This window comes from Gopherus flavomarginatus, chromosome 3, assembly GCF_025201925.1.
Source record: "Gopherus flavomarginatus isolate rGopFla2 chromosome 3, rGopFla2.mat.asm, whole genome shotgun sequence".
Lineage (NCBI taxonomy): Eukaryota > Metazoa > Chordata > Testudines > Testudinidae > Gopherus > Gopherus flavomarginatus.
In genome coordinates this window covers 241763771-241783183 of record NC_066619.1, presented here as the reverse complement: position 1 = coordinate 241783183, position 19413 = coordinate 241763771, and the positions used below count along the sequence as shown (strand labels likewise).

The 19413-nt window shown below is 45.9% G+C and overlaps 1 protein-coding gene across 2 annotated transcripts in view; it reads right to left on the bottom strand.

Annotated features, from left to right (window-relative positions):
- Positions 1-254: 254 nt before the first annotated feature.
- TMEM156 (transmembrane protein 156) overlaps positions 255-19413 on the bottom strand; it is a 40768-nt gene continuing 21609 nt past the window's right edge. The window contains exons 5-6 of one of the 2 annotated variants that reach the window (XM_050947888.1): positions 9112-9203; positions 255-336 (exon numbers count right to left, since the gene is read on the bottom strand). In XM_050947888.1, the coding sequence (XP_050803845.1) occupies positions 9115-9203 (89 nt within the window). In that variant the 3' untranslated portion in view covers positions 255-336; positions 9112-9114. Of the gene's footprint in view, positions 337-5901; positions 6005-9111; positions 9204-19413 lie in introns of those variants that run through there. The other variant, XM_050947889.1, reaches the window with a different exon arrangement.

Genomic DNA, 19413 nt, shown 5'->3' with positions numbered 1-19413 from the left:
CATTTTTTCACAGAGAATACAAATTGAGTTTCTTCTCAGTTGGAAAGAAAAATTTTAGCAAGGATAACCTCAACTTTGTGAGTAAGTATAAATCCTGAATGAACCCAAAATAGATATGAAATCTACAGTCTTCTAATGAGGTTGATTCTACAGCACCATATCAGTTTATCCATTGTTCGTATTTTAATAGAGTGGTTTTGATTAATACAAAATCCTGTTATCTGAGGTTCCTGGCATTTTTAGGAATAAGAGCTGGCTAAGGTAGCCAGGAAGGATGGATTGGAAATGAAGATGGCTTCTTTCATGGTGTATCGATTATGTTTCATATTGGAAGGCCTGAAATTGAAGAAGAAACTATTATCAGATAAAAGGAATGTGGGAGAAAAAGGAGAGCCACTTCTCATTTACTTTATGTTTAGTAGATTCCGTTATAACGTATTTAATAAATGTAGTTTTCTTGTAACTTTCACTGTACTGAATTTTCCATTTTATCACAAAAGAAAAAAAATTCTAATGAAAAATAGACAAAATGAAGGAAATGCTTCATACAGGAGCAAAATCAATAGCCAGGGAATTCTGAAGCCCTGATAGCCCAGGATACCCAATGTAAAGGGGATACAGTGGTCGCTACCTACCAATAGGCTCATCCCTAACTGTTCTTTCCTGGCTATTGAGATTCTGCACATGAAAATTTCCCTCATCCAAATAATGAAAAAAGGTATCTGTGTGTCTGCTCAGTTGTGGTTTTTTATGACAAGTGAATCCCAGAATCCTTTACACTGACTGCCAAGATAGCTTCTGGATGCATCACTGCAGCTGGTGCTGCGATGCTGGGGGTATTTTTGAGAATTAATAGATGCCTACTGGAGGTGAATGAGCACAACGGGGGACACCCTTTTGAAAGAAGAAATGACAGAAAAACGAGACCAAATCAACTAGTGAGCAGAAAGGAGCAGCAAACAAGTGAGAAATTGAAGCAGGAATCAAATCCCATCCTTACCTAGGATGCCAGCATACCAAGGGACAGGCTTGTCAATAATTAAATGAGGGTAGCCATTTCCTCATTTGCAAATGAAAGAAAGTCTAATATTCAATGAAGCTGGGCTGCAGAAAATTATCCAGACCTGATAGCTAGTCCTTATCTCTAATGGGGCAAAGGAGAACCCCATATCTGAGCAATACCAAACTCTGACAATGTCCAGAGCTAAATCAAGTCCATCTTAGCCCTGAGATGTATCTCATATTCCCACCTTGAGTGACAAAGCAAAAGATGGCCCGCCTCCTATTCTGGCAGTTAAGTTGTTTGGGATCCCAGCTAGAGTATCTTTCTCTCTGACCTTATTTTTCATTCACATTACCCCATAGGAGCTTTTGGTAAAAAGTGTTTCTGAGGATGGGGATTTGTATTGGCTGAAGCAGCTGCTGAGGTGAGCTAAAAAATGACAAATATAAGCAGGACAGAATGTATCAAAAATTGGTGCCAGCTAATAGAAGGCAGCAATTTTTAACTGTTTGTGTAGTGCCCATTGCAGCCAAATCTGGCACTCTTGCAACCAAAGCAATGTAAATACTAAATCCTTCTTTTAACAGCTTCTAAATTTCTGATGGATCCTGAGATGTGGAGGAAAGTACATTGTGCTGTGTGTGTTTTAAGCAGAAGCTGCTAGTTGTGCCAAATATTCTGAAACGTACTCAGCAATTTGTGATGCCAGAAGCCATATTACACTAACAGACATAATGGATTTTAAAACTTAATTTACATATTAAATTACATATAATGAGGCAAAAAGGGCAGAAAATAACTTTTCCACTCTGATATTTAGAAAATAAATGTGTAACTGATTTGCCTGTAATGCATTCACTACAATATTTGGGGCCATATGCTGACCTGAATCTGTGTCCAGAAAGTTGTATACAGCAATCAAGGGCAACACATTGCAAAAATGGCTAATTGGCATATTAAATGCTACAAAGACTAAAAGTCACTGCATTCAGTCTTACTAACCCACCACATTTAACTATAGTATTATACAAATATAGCAAAGCACCACAAAATCTGTATCCTGGAGCGTAACTGGCATTATATATTTTAAGGAAAATCAAAGGGTCCCCATCAACTTAAAAATCATATTTTTGTCTGAATATTTTGCCTATTTTTTACAAATAAACATTTAAGATTCCTAAAACAGACAAACATTATTTTTGTCTCCTCCCCTATCACCAGCATATTTAGTTTTTACATTTGTGATTTGTCAGCTTCACAATTAATTAGTCATTTTTTCCTACTGTTTGAGTGAGTCTTTACTCAGAGGTAAGGAAGATGTGATTTTAAAACCACAACCACAAAAAACTGACAGAGAAACTGAGGCAGGAGTCTACTTGAAATTATTCTAATTCACTTTATTGCTAGTTGCCTATTCTATTAATATTATTATACTGAGCCTATAATCATGGTATCTGAATGCTTTCCAGTAATGCAGGAAGGGCCTGATCCAAAGCCCACTGAGGACAATTGAAAGACTCCTGTTGATTTCAGCGGGCTTAGATCAGGCCCAACACAGCTAGATTGCTAGGGTCCCTTTAAAAAAAGAAGATGATCACAATTAAATAGAATGGGGTTTGGGCTTTTCTGTAGCTCCTTTCAGTTAATTGTCCAGAAATGACCTATGCCCTATCACACCTGCAAGGCTCTGCTCCCTCAAGCTACCATTATATTTTACATAAGGGAAAGAATCAGGTTCTCTTTTCCGATTATCTTTGCTATAGGAAGTTTAATCTTTCTTATAACCACATCCTCCTTTTGTTTGTCACCCTTAACTGTGCAGTAACTATCTTGGATCTCCGTCCTGCAAACTGAACAGTATAAGATCCTTAGATTGTAACCCCTTGGGAGAGTGACCTGTCTTACTTGACAGTGAAGCACCATGGCACAATAGAAATAATAAATTACAATGAAGCTTTGTCCATATCCAAGGGACCTCAAAGCACTTTGCAATGTAAAGTACTGATGGTGCCAGAATTATGTAGGAAAAAAGAATAAACTTTAATGTGTGTCCCACAGTAGTCCTCATAGAGCCTTGGACATTAGTCTACTTTATTAAAAGAACTAATATGGGACAGGACACGAGGGTTCTCCCCTCCTACCCTTGGAGCTTTTGTTGCCAAAGAGACAGATGCAGTAAATAAAACATGTTCAGTAATATTGATTTATATGGCGTGAATTTAATCTAGCAACAACTAGGAAAATGAGTGTGCACATATTTTTATAAAACGCATCTCTGTATCCAGCTGACTTTAGGATATTGCTCTTTGCAGAGGCGAAAGTGTAGGATTTCATTCATGAATTGTCAGTTTCCTGCAGGGGTCAGCAATGTGTCCATACACGGACACAAGTGTCCATGGTAAAAATGTTGAGGTTTGTGGTAATTTTTCAAAAAATTGAACGACTGAATGACATAACCCCCTGCCCCATTCACACACACACACACACACACACACACACATAATTTTGTCACATGTCCATTGCGCAACAGGGTGGTGCTGACCCTTGGTTTCATGTCTGGTTCTAATTTCCCAAATGATATTTTCTTTTTAAATGTTTTTTTTCTGATATGCCTTTTTCATGATCTTTCTGAGAACATGCTGCTGCTTCCCCTTACATGGGCCAGGGACAGAGGCCCAACACACTCTGAGATGGGGATGCTGTAACAGTTCCACCATATGCTATATCTATCTATGTTCTTATACTGCATAGGTCACCACAGAGATTAGGGAGACTGGCAACCTGCAGTCATTTTGTGGTGACTATCCACATAGTCCAGGCTCTGTGGGTTAAGATAGGACATTTTAGAGGTAGGAAAGGGATAGAGTTCAGGAGAAGTCATTCCCCGGGCATATGCTTCCCCCAGGACTCAAGGTGTCTGCTCAGTTGAAATCTTCTGTGTTACTATATGGGAGATCAGGCTCCATACAACTTCCAGGCTGACCCATGAAAAACAAAGTCATCTCCTCAAATCTCTTAAGACTTTACAGGAGACTGTCCTGTGAATGGGTTTTTCACAGAACAGGATGGTCTGACTCATAGTTAGTTGCCCTGTTTTATCTATTATTTCAGCAATTCTTTGTCTCTTATTCTCTTTTGAATGGCCAGAAAAGGAAACATACCTTGATCATATGCCCCTTCCTAAACATTAGTCCTCTCATGGTCTTAAGTACTGTATTATTTGTCAGGAATTGAAGCTGACAGTCTGACTTTGGTAAAACTGATTTTGTGTTATCCTTCTGGTACAAGACTCTCAAAATGGGGGTCACGACCCCTCAGGGGGTCACGAGGTTATTACATGAGGGGTTGTGACCTGTCAGCCTCCACCCCAAACCCCATTTCACCTCCAGCATTTATAATACTGTTAAATATAAAATATGTGTTTTTAACTTTAAGGGGAGGTGGGTTTCACTCAGGCTTGCTGTGTGAAAGGGGTCACCAATACAAAAGTTTGAGAACCACTATTCTGGTATGTTCTGGAATTTGAGGTTCCCAAGATTCCTGCACTCTTCTCAGCTTCCTGCTTTTCTTTTCATTGTAATGGTGGGGGGCGGAGATTATTTGCTGCTGACCAAAATAGAAGTGGCAAACCAAAATACAAGTTACCTCATAGTCACTAATAATACTACTTGGTACTTGCAGGCTTTAAAGTTCTGTATACTCTCTCTCTGTTTCAGTTTCCCCACCTTTTAAATTAGGGAAAAACTATACTGTCACGGGTTCAGTCCACCTGTGCCTCATTAACAGTCTTTATGGGTCCTGATAGAGGGCAGGTGATCTCTAGAAAGAGCCAGAAGGGAACAGGAAACAGCAGCAGGACTGCTAGCTATGGACCTCTCTCAGCCCAGTGAGAGTGCCACACAGAGGTGGCTGAAGGGTTATTGTAGGAAGCAACTGGAGGTCCAGAACCACATGCTGAAGTAAGGAGGGATGCACAACCTCTGAACCCAAGGGCAGAATCTGCAGGCCAGGGAGATTTTTATTTTGATGTAGGGTTGAAGACTTTATATCAAGTTTATTAAGGCTAATATAGTAAAACCCCACCAAGGGAAATCTTGTCTTACACCCTTACGTGGTGTGGCAGTCTTAAAGGGGCCTGAGAGAGAATGGGAAACTGAGGGAGACCTGCACTGTCATATGCAGAAGGGGGTGCTACAAAGCAGGCATGCCCTTTTACAATTTGCTGTTAAAGTGTTCTGAAGAGAATTGTCTCAACATGTGGGATGCTTGGCCTGTATTTTTCCTAGCTGGGTGCTGGTAGGGAGTTTAATGGATGGTAGCAATATTACATGAAAGGTAGGGGTGACCTCCAGCCCCAACAGTCAGATAATATGGTGAGGAGTGTCCTGAAATACCGCACAAAGACTGGATGAACTTAGGACACAGATAAACAGAAAAGCTGCAGTGCTGGAAGCTGATGAACCTTTATTAAACCATTTGTTACCAGTTGAGTTAACTTCACTCAGATATCCTGGCTGTATTCAGCATGCCAGCAGAGATAAATACTGCATAATGGACCTGATACGAAGCCTACTGAAGACAATGGAAAGACTCCCATAGTTTTCAATGGGCTTTGGATCAAACCCTTCTGCTAAGTGTTTTGGACAGTAATAAAAGCCAGCTTCAGGTGAACCTTAGGGGTGTTTCTTAACTAAATAAAATTTTAGTTCAAACCTCACCTACAGACTCAGATGTACAAGTACTGTGATCTAGGAAAAAATTAAAAGAGCATGATTTGCCAAATGTGTGTTTCCCACCTTAGCAAGTGATAGTCAGATATCGTTTGGAATAAAATCAGAGAGATACTCCACTCTGAATATATTTAACAAAGAAAAAATAAAACAGGGAGCTTACCAATGGCAGTAACAAATGAGAAGCCAAGAACAGTGCATATATACAAAAAAAGAAGGGGCATAGACTTAGCAGTAAATCTACAGCATCTACCCAGTAGGTCTCTCCTCCCTAGAAAGGAAAAAAATCATTTCAGCAGGCATTGCCACTGTGCATGTGATAAGTTTGTGTCATTGGCTACTGAGCTGTCCCTAACTATTAGCAAGACAAATACTTCACACCAGGGCATTAGAAGGATCTGAGTTCAGCAACAAGACTGGGGGTTCATGACAAGAACCAGACACTCATTTGTCTCTCTTTCCTCCAGCTTACTGTTGGTACCACACATAGCTACATCTTCACAGGGTGGCTACTGTTGTTATGGGGGATGTTGAATAGGCACACTTCCCCTCTCAACACTATTTGGCACTTGCTGTGAATAAATTTTACCCTGAGTTACACCATATACATGTACTGAGGCCTGTGCTACCTGGAAATAAGAGCAGGATAGCTGCCTTTCATAGAGAGAGGAGTGTGGCTGTGAAAACTGGACTGGCAGGAAGTCCCCACTGCACAAATTTTCAATTTGCTCCCCGAGAGAGTAAATCACAACACTGTAAAACACCCTACATTCAGAAACAAGGCCCAAAATGCAAACTGCCTAGCCTGGACTGCCACATTTTGCAAGTGCAAAAAGACAAGCCATTTTGTTCTTTATCAGCACATAGGGGAATGAAAGAAGTTAGGGCATACGAATAGCAGCTCATCATTCTTTCCTTGCACATTTTATTCTATGAACCAAGGGAGCATGATGTGAGTCTAATTAGCAATGATACTGAAGTCATATTTAAAACTGACTCTAGAGCAGATCTAAAGTGTGGTCTCTGGATCAGTGATATGAATCTGAGTAACAGATACTACTGCAACGTTAGAAAATCCAGAGAGACAGTTCTTAGCCACAACTAAACACTAGACCTAGGTATATGCCTGCACTGCAGAGAAGAGAGAAGTGTCTATCTGAAATGGACAGATGTGTGGGTGGGGATCTGAAAATGAGATGACTACCACGGAGGACATGTATGGTTGGGAGGCGTTCCCACAGGAAGGGAAATGCTGTACAGAGGAGAAGTGGACGGGGTTCTGAGGAGAGGAGAATTTTCACAGAAGAGGAGGCAAATCCACTTTGGTCTATGCTGGTATCACAGGACTGGGCAATGGACTAGGCCTCGGAAGACCTGAGGTCTATTCTCATTTCTGCTACTAACTTTCTGTGCATCTTTGGGCAAGTTACTTCACCTTTTTCTACTTCAGTCTCCCCATCTTTACAATGGTGAGAATGATACTTTTTCACATTCATAAATCCCATGATAAATGAAAAGCATTATATAAGTGGTCAATATTCTTAAGTATTATATTATCCTGCCTATGACCCAGCTAGTCTCACTCAGAATCAAAGCTCTATGAGTTTGCTATGTCATTAGCTCATCTGTATCCTACCATAGCTTTAAAAAAATTTACTTCTGCAACTAATTCAGTGTTTTCAATTCACAAACTGATTTCTCTATAGGTCCTCCTTGTTAGAGGGTTTTCCCTTCACCCCCTTCCCTGGTTCTTGTCATGCAGACAGAAAGCAGAAGAGCAGAAGTCCAAAGTGCAGACAATGCGCTGTTTATTGGGATTAGTTCCAAGCAAACATATCCATAGCTCTACACGCCAGAAAAGTCTATTTCCCAGTGTCTCCCTTCCCAGCTCTATCACTGCAAAGCCTTGCCTGTGTCCCCATTCCCACCTCCTCAGCAGGCCCAAATATACCTGCAGTGCACGCCCCTAGTCACACCCCTAACAACTTATGGTCATGTTTCATTTCGGGGATTGCTGGGTTGGGGTCTTCATTCCCACCCCTTTTATACCCCATGCGAGGGGTAAGAAGTGAGGTTGTACTCCGGTCAGGGGCAGGCATTTCTCTGGTCTTTCAGTGTTTTACCTTCCCTCCAATCCTTTTTTGCCTCTCCTGACTGGTTGCTCGACCTTGCCTTGAGATAAGGAGTTGAGGCAGTCTTCATGTGTGTGCTCATATTCCCACCATGCCCAATGCGCTCATATTCCCACAATGCCCAGTGCTTATCTGTTTCCATTATATTAACAAACCATCTGGTTTAAGCAAAAGCAACATTTACAGTGTGTCTTTGTTCTTAGTAAGAATCCCTTTGTTCACACATATTAGTAAAAATGTATATATATACAAAACCAAAGAGGCAAGTAGAAGTCAGCAAAACTACATAGACACTAATACTCCTAACACACCTGAACTATTGAAGTCAAACTGTATTTTAGTAAATAATTTTTTTAGGAAAATTTATGATTAAACCAAAAGTATATCCTTTCTGTAAGACTGCAGATTTAATGTATGTAAATAATGAAGGATCTTCTTAAGCTTTTAACCTCAGTAATTTTTCACATGCAATGACAATTCTATGAAAGTATCTGTAGGCCCCTTTCTTCTATGCAGCTTTGTATTAGTATTTTGATTTTACTTATTCAAATATGATCTATTTCATTTTCAGACATTAAAACACCTTTCAGTAAGTATATCTTTTCAGACTTGTCTCTGTCTCCATTGCTATTGAGATTAGAACTGGCACCCTATATCCAGATGTTGCTGAACTTTGAAGAAGTTTGAAAGTGAATCTGAACTCCACACACAGCTGGGCCTACCTCTGACTGAAACCCACATCTTCAGTCATTTCTGCTGACTGCTGTAATAATGATGGTGGTGGATTTCTTTGCTATTTGAATTTGGTCAGCAAATTATTTATTATTTCAAACACATGGTTCTTTTCAGGACTCATTAGCAAATTGTTTCCCCTGCTGCTTTCTCTGGTTCCCATAGCCTCACTCCTTGTCAGAAACAACTGTCACCTTGATTCTGAAATCCAGGTCACACTACTCCACACCATAAAAATAGTGCAAATGTTTCTGCTAAAGTCTTCAGGGGCGCACAGGGTTTAACAGACTAAAAGATTAGTTTATTGATCAGTCTTGGTGCTAAAAGAAAAATTGATTTTGTTTTCCTGCCATCTAGCTCTTCTGAAACATATTTTCAGGTTCACCACCTCCTGCATTTTGGCCAGAAGTATGATGTAATTTATTTAGAGTACATATTGCATGTGGTCACTCTGTTGATTTTAGCAATAGATAGGAAAACAGAATCATGTGAGAGGTTTAAGGTATTTGTTTACCTCCTATGCCTGCTGAGAATGCTCATGTTCAGGAATTGCAGGCAATATCTCTGCTGTTTGTGTGATAGCTGTGGGTCTTCGTTGGTTGGGTTCTGTTAAAAGAGAAAATAGTTTTAGTCCACATTCATAAATAGCAAAAACATCTGAGGAATGTTACACTTCAGGTACCTTACTCCCATTTGATTTCTATGAAAGTTAGGCACCTAATCTGTTCAAGCACATTTTTTAAAATCCCACTATTAGGAGTCTAAGTCCCACTGAAAGTCAGCTGAATTTAGGTGCTTAAGTCACTTAGAAACTTTTGAAAATTTTACCCAGTGAAAATACAGAAGCATGTTTAGTAAGAGCAAATTCAGGGCTAAATCAAAGCTGTAGATTAGCTAGCAGGAAGCAGAAAACTCTGTAGCTTTCAATCTGTGAACTTTCCAGGGCATAATCCATATGGAGGGGCTGAACAACCACGCCACAGAGGTAAGGGGCATGCTGTTCAAAGGCTATTGTGGCTACAGCGGGAGCATGGAATGCTCCCAGGAATCACACAGTTACTGACATACATCTGCAAGTGGTGGTGGCAGTGAAGGGGTTCAACGACACCCCAACAGGCTGGCATTGAAGCTGCCCTATAGACAAGACACCTTAGTAGGGCCCACATAAGGAGTCTGAGCTATTAGGAAATGGAGAAATTGGAGCTTGCTGGAAGCTCTTCATAAGCTAGCACTCAAGAGATCAGCATTATCTGATATGATACATTTTTTGCAGATCTGAAATGGGATGATGTTGTAGATAGTATCTTAACTCCAGATCCACCTGCTCCGTGCACAGTCACAATTCCTCCAAACTTGCAAAGGAACTTCTATATGTTCCAAGGAGGAGGGCAAATTATGCTGCTTAGATTAAGCTACATCCTGTCCAAACATGCCCTCTAATTTATGCCTCAAATTTTTGTAAATATAATTCTAAAGTACAATTCAGTTCTCAACATTTAAGTAATTAAATTTGAAAAACAAGGCTAAAATAGACTTGTGAATGTATCCATTCTCCCTTCAGAGTCCCACTGTTATGCCTACATATCAAATGGAGAAATGACCCAGACGTATATTGGACCACTATTCTGGTCCTGTTGTCTGTGGCTATAACTGGACCTGGGCAGCTGAAATCACATACAGACTATAAAATAGCTGCTCTGAAACTGCCTTGGACCCATATATTTTTTTTATCCTCCCTTGTAAAACACAGGAATAAACCCAAATTAGTCATTAGATTTCATACTTTTCTGTCTAAATTTCATGTCTTTAAAGCTGGGAGGTCTGTTGTAAATATTGTGACAAGATTTGCTTTTTTCTCTGCATTACCCACCTAAGCTGTAGAGGAAGAGACAACCACTCACCTATGTCAAATATTAACTGAGGAGGAACAGAATCAAATATGTGATGTTCTACTTGGCCAAGATTAAAAAAGAAAATTCCTTCTTAACTAGTCTTCACATCTATTTAACATTGCTGAAGATGCATCCTGCCTGCCTTCTTCAACAAGAAGGAATACTGCGGAACAGTAGGAGGTAGGAGAGGTGGGCCTGGGCTTAGAGTTCCCTGGAATGCCAACACTGTTCTATACATTGAGCCAAATTCTGCTCTTATCTATACCACATTGACTTAAATGAGGTTACACAGGTATAGCTGAGGGAGGATTTGAACTATTTTCTCTGATGTCAGAGACAAGAGACTATCCTTTTAATAGGACAATAAGGGAAACAATGCAGAAATTTGAATGATTTGAGGTAATGTGTCCTGTTCACTTATTTACACACACTGTAGCCACTGAGCTCCTATACTCTCTTTCATGGGCTACCCACATTTTTGAAGTCTACATGTTGTAAGAGCCCAACCACAGCCAGGCTGCTACTTCTGCTCCCACACATAAGGGCAGGGATGGACGAACACAGTGATAGGTGGTGAGTTGTATGGGCTCGAGGTGCCCGGGCTCCAGGAATATTCAGGGCCGGGTGCCCTGCTCTAGCAATATTTGGAGCTGGCTCTCTCCCCCGGCCCTGCCTGGATCGGGCCCCGGCCCCATGGGTCTCCCCCCACTGCCCCACCCCGCCACACCCCTGCCTGGAGCGGGTCCCGGCCTCCACCTTCCACCCCTCCCCCTGCATCCCCCCTCCGCTGCATCCTTGCCTGCTCGCAGATCGGCTCCCGGTAGAACTGCTGTCTGCTGCCCCAGGTCCTAGCGCCTGCCATCCGCTAATGGCAAGGCAGGCTGCCCTTACCCTGTTCTTCTGCAGGGCCGCCCGGGGGGGGGCAAGAGGGGCAATTTGCCCCAGGCCCCGGGCTCCGCAGGGGCCCCCACGAGAGTTTTTTGGGGCCCCTGGAGCGGGGTCCTTCACTTGCTCCGGGGGGCCCGGAAAACTCTTGCGGGGCCGGGCTCCAGAGCTTCTTCCGCTTCCGGTCTTTGCCGGCCAGGGGGTCCTTCTGCTCCGGGGGGAAGGACCCCCCACCAGCGAATTACCGCCGAAGCGGGACCTGCCGCCGAAGTGCAACCCAGTCTTCGGCAGTAATTCGGCGGTGGGGGGCCCTTCCGTTCCGGGACCCACCGCCGAAGTGCCCCGAAGACCCGTGGCGGGGGCCCCCCGCCACCGAATTACCGCCGAAGAGCAGGCTGCACTTCGGCAGCTGGTCCCACTTCGGCGGTAATTCGCCGGTGGAGGGCCCCCGCCACGGGTCTTCGGGGCACTTTGGCGGTGGGTCCCGGAACGGAAGGGCCCCCCGGCGCCGAACAGGGCCGGCTCTAGAATTTCGCCGCACAGGGGGCGCCCTGCCGCTTGCCGGTCCCGCGGTCCAGTGGACCTCCCGCAGGCATGCCTGCGGATGCTCCACTGGAGCCACGGGACCAGCGGACCCTCCGCAGGCACGCCTGCGGGAGGTCCACCGGAGCCGCCTGCTGCCGACGGCCCCAGGCCCCCGGAATCCTCTGGGCGGCCCTGTTCTTCTGCCCTAGCCCTGAGCCTCTCCAACGCCCCAAACCCTCATCCTCAGCCCCAACCCTCAGCCCCCTGCACCCTGATCCTCATCCCCAGCCAGAGCTCTCATCCCCCTGCACCCTAATCCTCTGCCCCAGCCAGAGCCCTCATCTCCCTGCACCCTAATCCTCATTCCCAGCCAGAGCCCTCATCCCCAGCAGAGCCCTCATCCCCCTGCACCCTAATCCTCTGCCCCAGCCAGAGCCCTCATCCCCCCACACCCTGAGCCTCTGCCCCAGCTCTGAGCCCCCCTGCATCATGAACCCCTCATCCTCAGCCCCAACCCTCATTCCCCTGCAGCCTGATCCTCTGCCCCAGCGTGCACCACCTCCCCCTTCCTACACCCCCACCCCTAGCTGAGCCTGCACCCAAACTCCGTCCCAAAGCCTGCACCCCTCACCCCCTCCTGCATACCCACCCCCTGCCCTAGCCCAGAGCCTGCACCCAGCACCCAAACTCCCTCCCAGAGCCTGCACCCCTCACCCCTTCCTACACTCCCACCACCAGCCCACAGCCTGCACCCAAACTCCATCCCAAAGCCTGCAGCCCTCACCCCCTCCTGCACACCCACTCCGTGCCCCAGCCCAGAGCCTGCACCCAGCAGCCAAACTCCTTCCCAAAGCCTGCACCCCTCCTGCACCCTAATCCCCAGCCCAGGACCTGCACCCCAGACCGCCCCCCTGAAACTCCACCCAGACCCTTAGGCAGGTGGAGGCGGAGTTTGAGGGGGCGGAGTTGGGGGGGTAGATTTAGGGGGGCAGGTTCTGGGCACCACCAAAATTTCTACAAACTTGCCTCCCATTAACACAGTGAGGAGTGGGCAGGATCTGCTCCTGAACACGTTGGCCAGTGCCCCAAAACAGCACAGAAGGGGAAGCACCAGGTTTTGATTCTCAGAGCCTTGGGTCCTGACCAGATTGTGCAGGGCAGTGACATCCTGCCCCTTACTCAGGCTAAATGGTAAAGTTACAATCCAGCCCTTCATTATTAGAGGTCATTGTCAATATAAACCCCCTATACTAAACAAACCATTTCATTTACCATGTTACTAATGTCATAGGTTGAAAAAATTAAAATGGAAAGAGTATTAAATATTCCAATTTCCTTTCCGTCATTTATATTGCTTGCTTACTTATGCAGAGTCCTCTTTCCTGAACAAAGAAAGTCAATTAAATCACTTTTACTTTTATCTTATATAATCAGTTTCTTAATGTCATACTGTTTGGCTTGCAAACACATCAGGTTAATGTTTATTTGTTTAAAATAACTGCTACCACTGAAATTTAAAAAGCAAAATCACAGGGAAAACTTCTGTTGGCCTTGGGTTTGCAAAATTTGGGATTTTGAATTAATAGTATCTCTATTGTTTCAATGTAGAGTTCAATCTTTTATACCTTTTAAGGGCCAGGATTGCATTGATTTACCTGGTTACTGTGTGTACTTTCCTATTCCTGGGCTACATTCATTTTCATAAAATAATTACATAAATAGCCCTAAAACTTCAGCTGAGTGATACAGATGTGATGGTAAAATGAACCTAACAAAATAACATATTGGAAAAATATACCTCACAATTCACAAGCTATTGAATTCTCAGTTACATATTTGTTTCTACATAATGATCTTTGTTATATTCAGTGACATTACTGGGATTTATTCATAGTCTGTCTTCAGCTCTTATGATGTGAATGCTAATTTAATAAGGTTGAGAGGCAGGAGTATCATAACTTCATTTTAAAAAAAACAACCAAAACGTCCTAAGTTCATTAAAGTTAACTTTGCATTGTCATGAGCAAGACAGGTTAGTTGGAGAATGTATTCTAATATGTAAAGAGTCAGAGTATGCCTCACTGAGACAATGGAGGTAGTAGATATTTATAATCCATCTTGGCAATGGCAGATCTTAAAACTAGTGCTTAGGAGAAACAGCATTTCTTTCCATGTAGTCTTGATTCTGCTTGCTATATGGTGTAAACCAGGACTAACTTCACTCAAGTCAATGGAGTTATGGTGGTTTGAAACCGGCGAATGGCTCCATAATCAGCCCCATGGAATTAGTAAAAGCAGTTCATAAGCAAGAAACTTTTCAGTCAAATGGGTAGCCTGGAGTGGAAGGAGCATAACATTAAGACCAATATTGTGCTCTTTCTTCAACATCATAAATCTACACTGGGATTTCATAAGACACTCAATGGTCAAAAAACCCTTAGACATACACTGCTAAACAATGCTATTGTGAACATAGTGATAAAACAAGAATGTTATTACTGAGAGCTACTAAAGACAAAAGATTTCAGAGACACATTCCTTTCCTGAGGGATGAAAATAATAAGCTCATAAATACATCTTCAGAAGTTAGCCAGCTCTCTAAATGTTGGGAATATAAATTGTATTCCCAAGAGTGCTCAGGCAGACAGGATGCAATCTGCTCTTTTCTAGGAAAAATTGAAATGCCACAAATTACTGGATTGTTGAGATAAATTATTGAGACTCTTGTAACTGCTGAAGAAATTGACAAGACAAGGCTATTGCTAATATGCTGAATGAACAGTGAGGTGCCCAAGTCTAGACAGTTTTTTAAAACTATTTTCCCATTTGCTGACTTAGGATTTTATTTTATTTTATTTTATTTTTTGCCATTTACAGTTATTTCAGAGGACTCCTGGTTTGTGTTAATCTATAAAAGGATAAGGAAATCAAATTACATGGAATTTATTAAACAGTATGGTTCATCTAGTAATATCAATAATACTCTGAGCCCAGGACTATTCTTTCCCTTCTTGTAACAAAGTTATTTTGACCAAGTTGAATAACTTCCTCAGTTTAGCGTGTTGGTTATCACTCAACCCTGCAGTGAGTTGAGCCATGCACCAGTCTCCCTGAGCTGCTAATAATGTACATTCAGAAGGTCAAATACTAATTCCTGTCTGAAGCCATATCAGTGGGTTCTGTGCAGATGGAAGGAATGGAATCCAAAAAACCAGCACAGCCATTTCAAGGTGCTACTATAGTTTTGAATCTATCCTTTAACATGGGATTTAGTCAAATGTGGGCATAGTCATAGAGCCTCAGGCCACAATACCTTATCTGCCAAGGCCCTGATGTGGGATATACGTGACAATATGTGACAAGGGACCAAAAATGAGGAACACAACAAAATTATTGATGCAGGAAATTTAAAAGCAGTGGCAGCATTCCCTTAGCGCACATAAGTCTTTCCATAACCTCAGTTTCACAGTTCTTTTTTTCTGATATAAATAAGTTTCAACAATAAAAGTGAGTGAATGCCATCTTTATGTGGGAAGGAGGTAACTTTGGAACTAAACTGTATGCCTTCACATAAACTGAGGGACATTTTACAGGTATGCCCCGAACTCCAGTGCAATGGCACAAAAGAAGAGTAGAGTTACCCTGTGTGCCCTTTCCATGCCTAGGATATGCCTCACAGTAAGTCAAACCAGTGTGTAAGGCCTTCTATGGTGCTTCAGAAGGCTGCAGGATTTGATCCAGAGTTATTTCCACATGACATGGGGATTCATTTGTTTGCTAGCCCATTTCATTTGTTCTGAGCTGAGAACAGAGTGCTTGTCAGTCAAGGGATGACACAAGTTCTGTTTTTATACAGATGACTTCCTCTCTTTGTAGACAATCCACGCTATCCCTGCCATACAATTGCTTTTTAATTTCTTGTAGCAAGGTTATGTACCTGGCCTGCCCACTCACATTGATTTCTTTCTGCTGGATTTCATTACAAACACTAGAGGCTTGTGACTCTAGCTTTCAGTGCTAACTTCACAGTCCTAATACACAAGTTTTTCTTCGAGTGATTGCTCATATCCATTCCAGTTAGGGTGTGGGCGCAGCGCGTGCACGTTCATTGGAAGACTTTTACCCTAGCAACTCCAGTGGGCCGGTAGGTCGACCCCTAGAGTGGCGCCGGCATGGCGCCCGATATATACCCCAGCCGGCCCACCCGCTGTTCAGTTCCTTCTTACCACCGTGTCGGTCGTTGGAACTGTGGAGCGCAGCATAGCTGTCCTCCACGTCCCTAGCTCTCCTTTGTTTCATTGTTCTCATAGTTGTAGATAGTTGTAAATTGTAGTTGGACTTTTCATTATTGTTAACTTTTAGCATAGCTGTATATACTTAGTTAGCGGGCTTGGGCTTTAGCCCTTCCCCACACCCGGCACCGGGCCCATGCCTGGTTCGCCAGGGTTCAAACAGTGCTCGGCCTGCAAGAAGCCAATGCCAATGAGCGATCCCCACGACGCCTGTCTGAAGTACCTGGGGGAATCGCACATTTCAGATAAGTGCCACATCTGTAAGGCTTTTAAGCCTAGGACAAAGAAGGAGAGGGACCAGAGGTTAAGGACTCTCCTGATGGAAGCGGCACTTAACCCTGTGGCCCTGACGCAGAGCGCTGGCTCCGTGCCGGCACCGGACCACACCGGCACCAGAAAGACGCCCCGGCACCGACCTTCCCCGGCACCGGGATTCGATGCAAGGCCCTCGATGTCTGCCACTCTATCCTCGCAGACTCGACCGGAGCGCCCGGCACCTACCTCTGCCACCGCACCACCAACAGGGATTCCGTCGACTCCGGGCCCCGGAGGTCCGTCAAGTCCGATCCCTCATAGCTCCCCTATAAGATCCGGGGTTGAGCTGTTGGTCCCTTCGACGCCAGAGACATTCGCTTCGGCGCAGGACCTAATTGCTCTCACTGAAACCACCCTGTCTCAACCCCCGGTGCCCCCGGTGCGGGTTTTATCTAGAGGCAAGCCTGCGACAATGCGAGCGCCGTCTCCGGTCTCGCCCAGCCGGCACCATCCCCTTCGAGGTCCCGGCACCGTGGACGTTCTCGCTCCAGGTGCCGCTCGCAGTCCCGGCACCACTCCCCTCGGCGGTACCGGTCATACTCGCGGCACCGGCCATCTTCCAGACGGTCTCGCTACTCCCGGCACCGGTATGGATCGAGTCGCCGCTACCGGCACCGAGACTCCAGGAGCCATTCTCGTCAGCGGTCAGCACCCCGGTCGACCTCCCGGCACCGCGCTGGTGGTAGATACCGGTCCCGGTCGACCTCCCGGCACTGCGCCGGCGGCAGGTCCCGGTCGACCTCCCGGCACTGCGCCGGCGGCAGGTCCCAGTCGACCTCCCGGCACCGCGCTGGTGGCAGGTCCCGGTCCCGATCCCGGCACCGGTACGATTCCCAGTACCAGTCCCTGGCACCGAGGAGGTCTTTGAGGTCGAGGCCGAGGGAGCCCTATCAGCCACGTTCGGCCCCACCATGGCCGTCCCGGCAGCCGTCTGTCTCATCGCAGGCAGACAGCATGTACGCTCTGGACGCGGACAGACCCGCGGCCCTCTTCCAAGACCCCCGTCCGCAGGATCAGGGACCGCAAAAGTGGGGCTTCTGGACACCCTGGGTGTACCATCAAGCCCAGGGCCCTCAGCACATTCCATCGCAACCAGCGACATCTGAGCACCGGGTTCCGGAGGCCTCGTTGTCTCGCCCTCCCCCTTCTCCAACGGGGGAAGACTGGTCTAACCAGTAGGACCCTGAGCTCCCTCCAGGATCAGAGGCGTTGGTACAGACGGAGCCCCCTGTGGACCCAGTCCTACCGGGGGTCTCCTCATCGTCCTCCCCCGATGAGGCAGTGGCGGGAACGTCATCCTCCAGTCCCCCCCTACTCGACCTCAGGGCGCACCAGGACCTCCTCAGGCATGTAGCGCAAAACATGAACTTGCAGGCTGAGAAGGTCTCGGAAATCGAAGATCCTGTGGTGAGCATTCTCTCAGCGGATGCTCCCACCAGAGTCGCCCTTCCCTTCATTAGGACTATTCAAGCCAATGCTAATACCATCTGGCAGTCACCGGCATCTATCCCTCCTGCTGCATGTGGGGAGGAGCGCAAGTATATGGCACCCTCTAAAGGGTATGAGTACCTGCATGTCCACCCGCCCCCGTGCTCCCTCGTCGTGCAGTCTGTGAATGAGAGGGAGCGCCACGGGCAGCAGGCCCCAGCACCGAAGTCCAAGGAGGCGAGGCGCATGGACCTGCTAGGCCGGAAGGTCTACTCAGTGGGCGCCCTCCAACTCAGGGTCTCTAACCAACAGGCACTCCTTAGCCGCTATGCCTGTAACTCCTGGGTAGCGGCGGATAAGTTCAAGGAGTTGTTGCCTCAGGATGCGCGTCAAGAATTCGCGGCGATTCTTGATGAAGGCAAGAAGGTTGCGAGAACTTCATTGCAGGCATCCTTGGATGTAGCGGACTCGGCCGCCAGAACTCTGGCTTCTGGGGTTACCATGCACCGCATCTCCTGGCTACAGGTTTCTGGCCTTCCTCCGGAGCTCCAACACACCATCCAGGATCTCCCGTTTGAAGGTCAGGGCCTGTTTTCAGAGAAGACTGACCCCAGGCTGAAAAGCCTGAAAGACAATAGGGTCATCATGCGCTCACTAGGGTTGCACACGCCCGGGACACAGCGCAGACCCTTCCGGCCTCAGCAGCAGCAGCACCGGCCCTATCCCCAGTACCACCAGCGTCAAGACTTTAGTAGGCGCCGTAGCAGGAATGGCCGGCGCAGACAATCGGGCAACCAAGGGGGACAGAATCAGAGCTCCTCTAAAGCCCCACTTGGCCCAAAACCTTCATTTTGAAGGTGCGCCTGAGGACGCTATACCAGTTTCCTCCACAGATCCGTCCCCTCCGTTTTCCAACCGCCCTTCGTTCTTCCTCCCGGCATGGACCCAAATAACATCCGACCGTTGGGTCTTACGCATGGTGCAAACGGGATACCGTCTGCAATTTATTTCGCAGCCTCCCTCCCACCCTCCACCCTCGTCCCTCTTCAGGGACCCCTCTCACGAGCAATTCCTCCTTCAGGAGGTGCAGACGCTCCTCGACAAAGGAGCCATAGAGGCGGTTCCAGAGAACGAAAAGGGTAAGGGGTTTTATTCCCGCTACTTTCTGATCCCCAAAGCCAAGGGAGGCCTCAGACCCATCCTCGACCTGCAGGAACTCAACAAATATATGGTGAATATATATGGTGAAGTTGAAGTTCCGCATGGTATCCTTGGGGACCATTATCCCATCTCTGGATCCTGGAGACTGGTACGTCGCCGTCGACATGCAGGACGCTTATTTTCATATAGCCATTTTCCCACAACACAGACGTTTCCTTCGGTTCGTGATCAACCGCCACCATTATCAATTTGCAGTCCTCCCGTTTGGCCTCTCCACGGCCCTGAGGGTATTCACGAAATGCATGGCTGTCGTCGTCG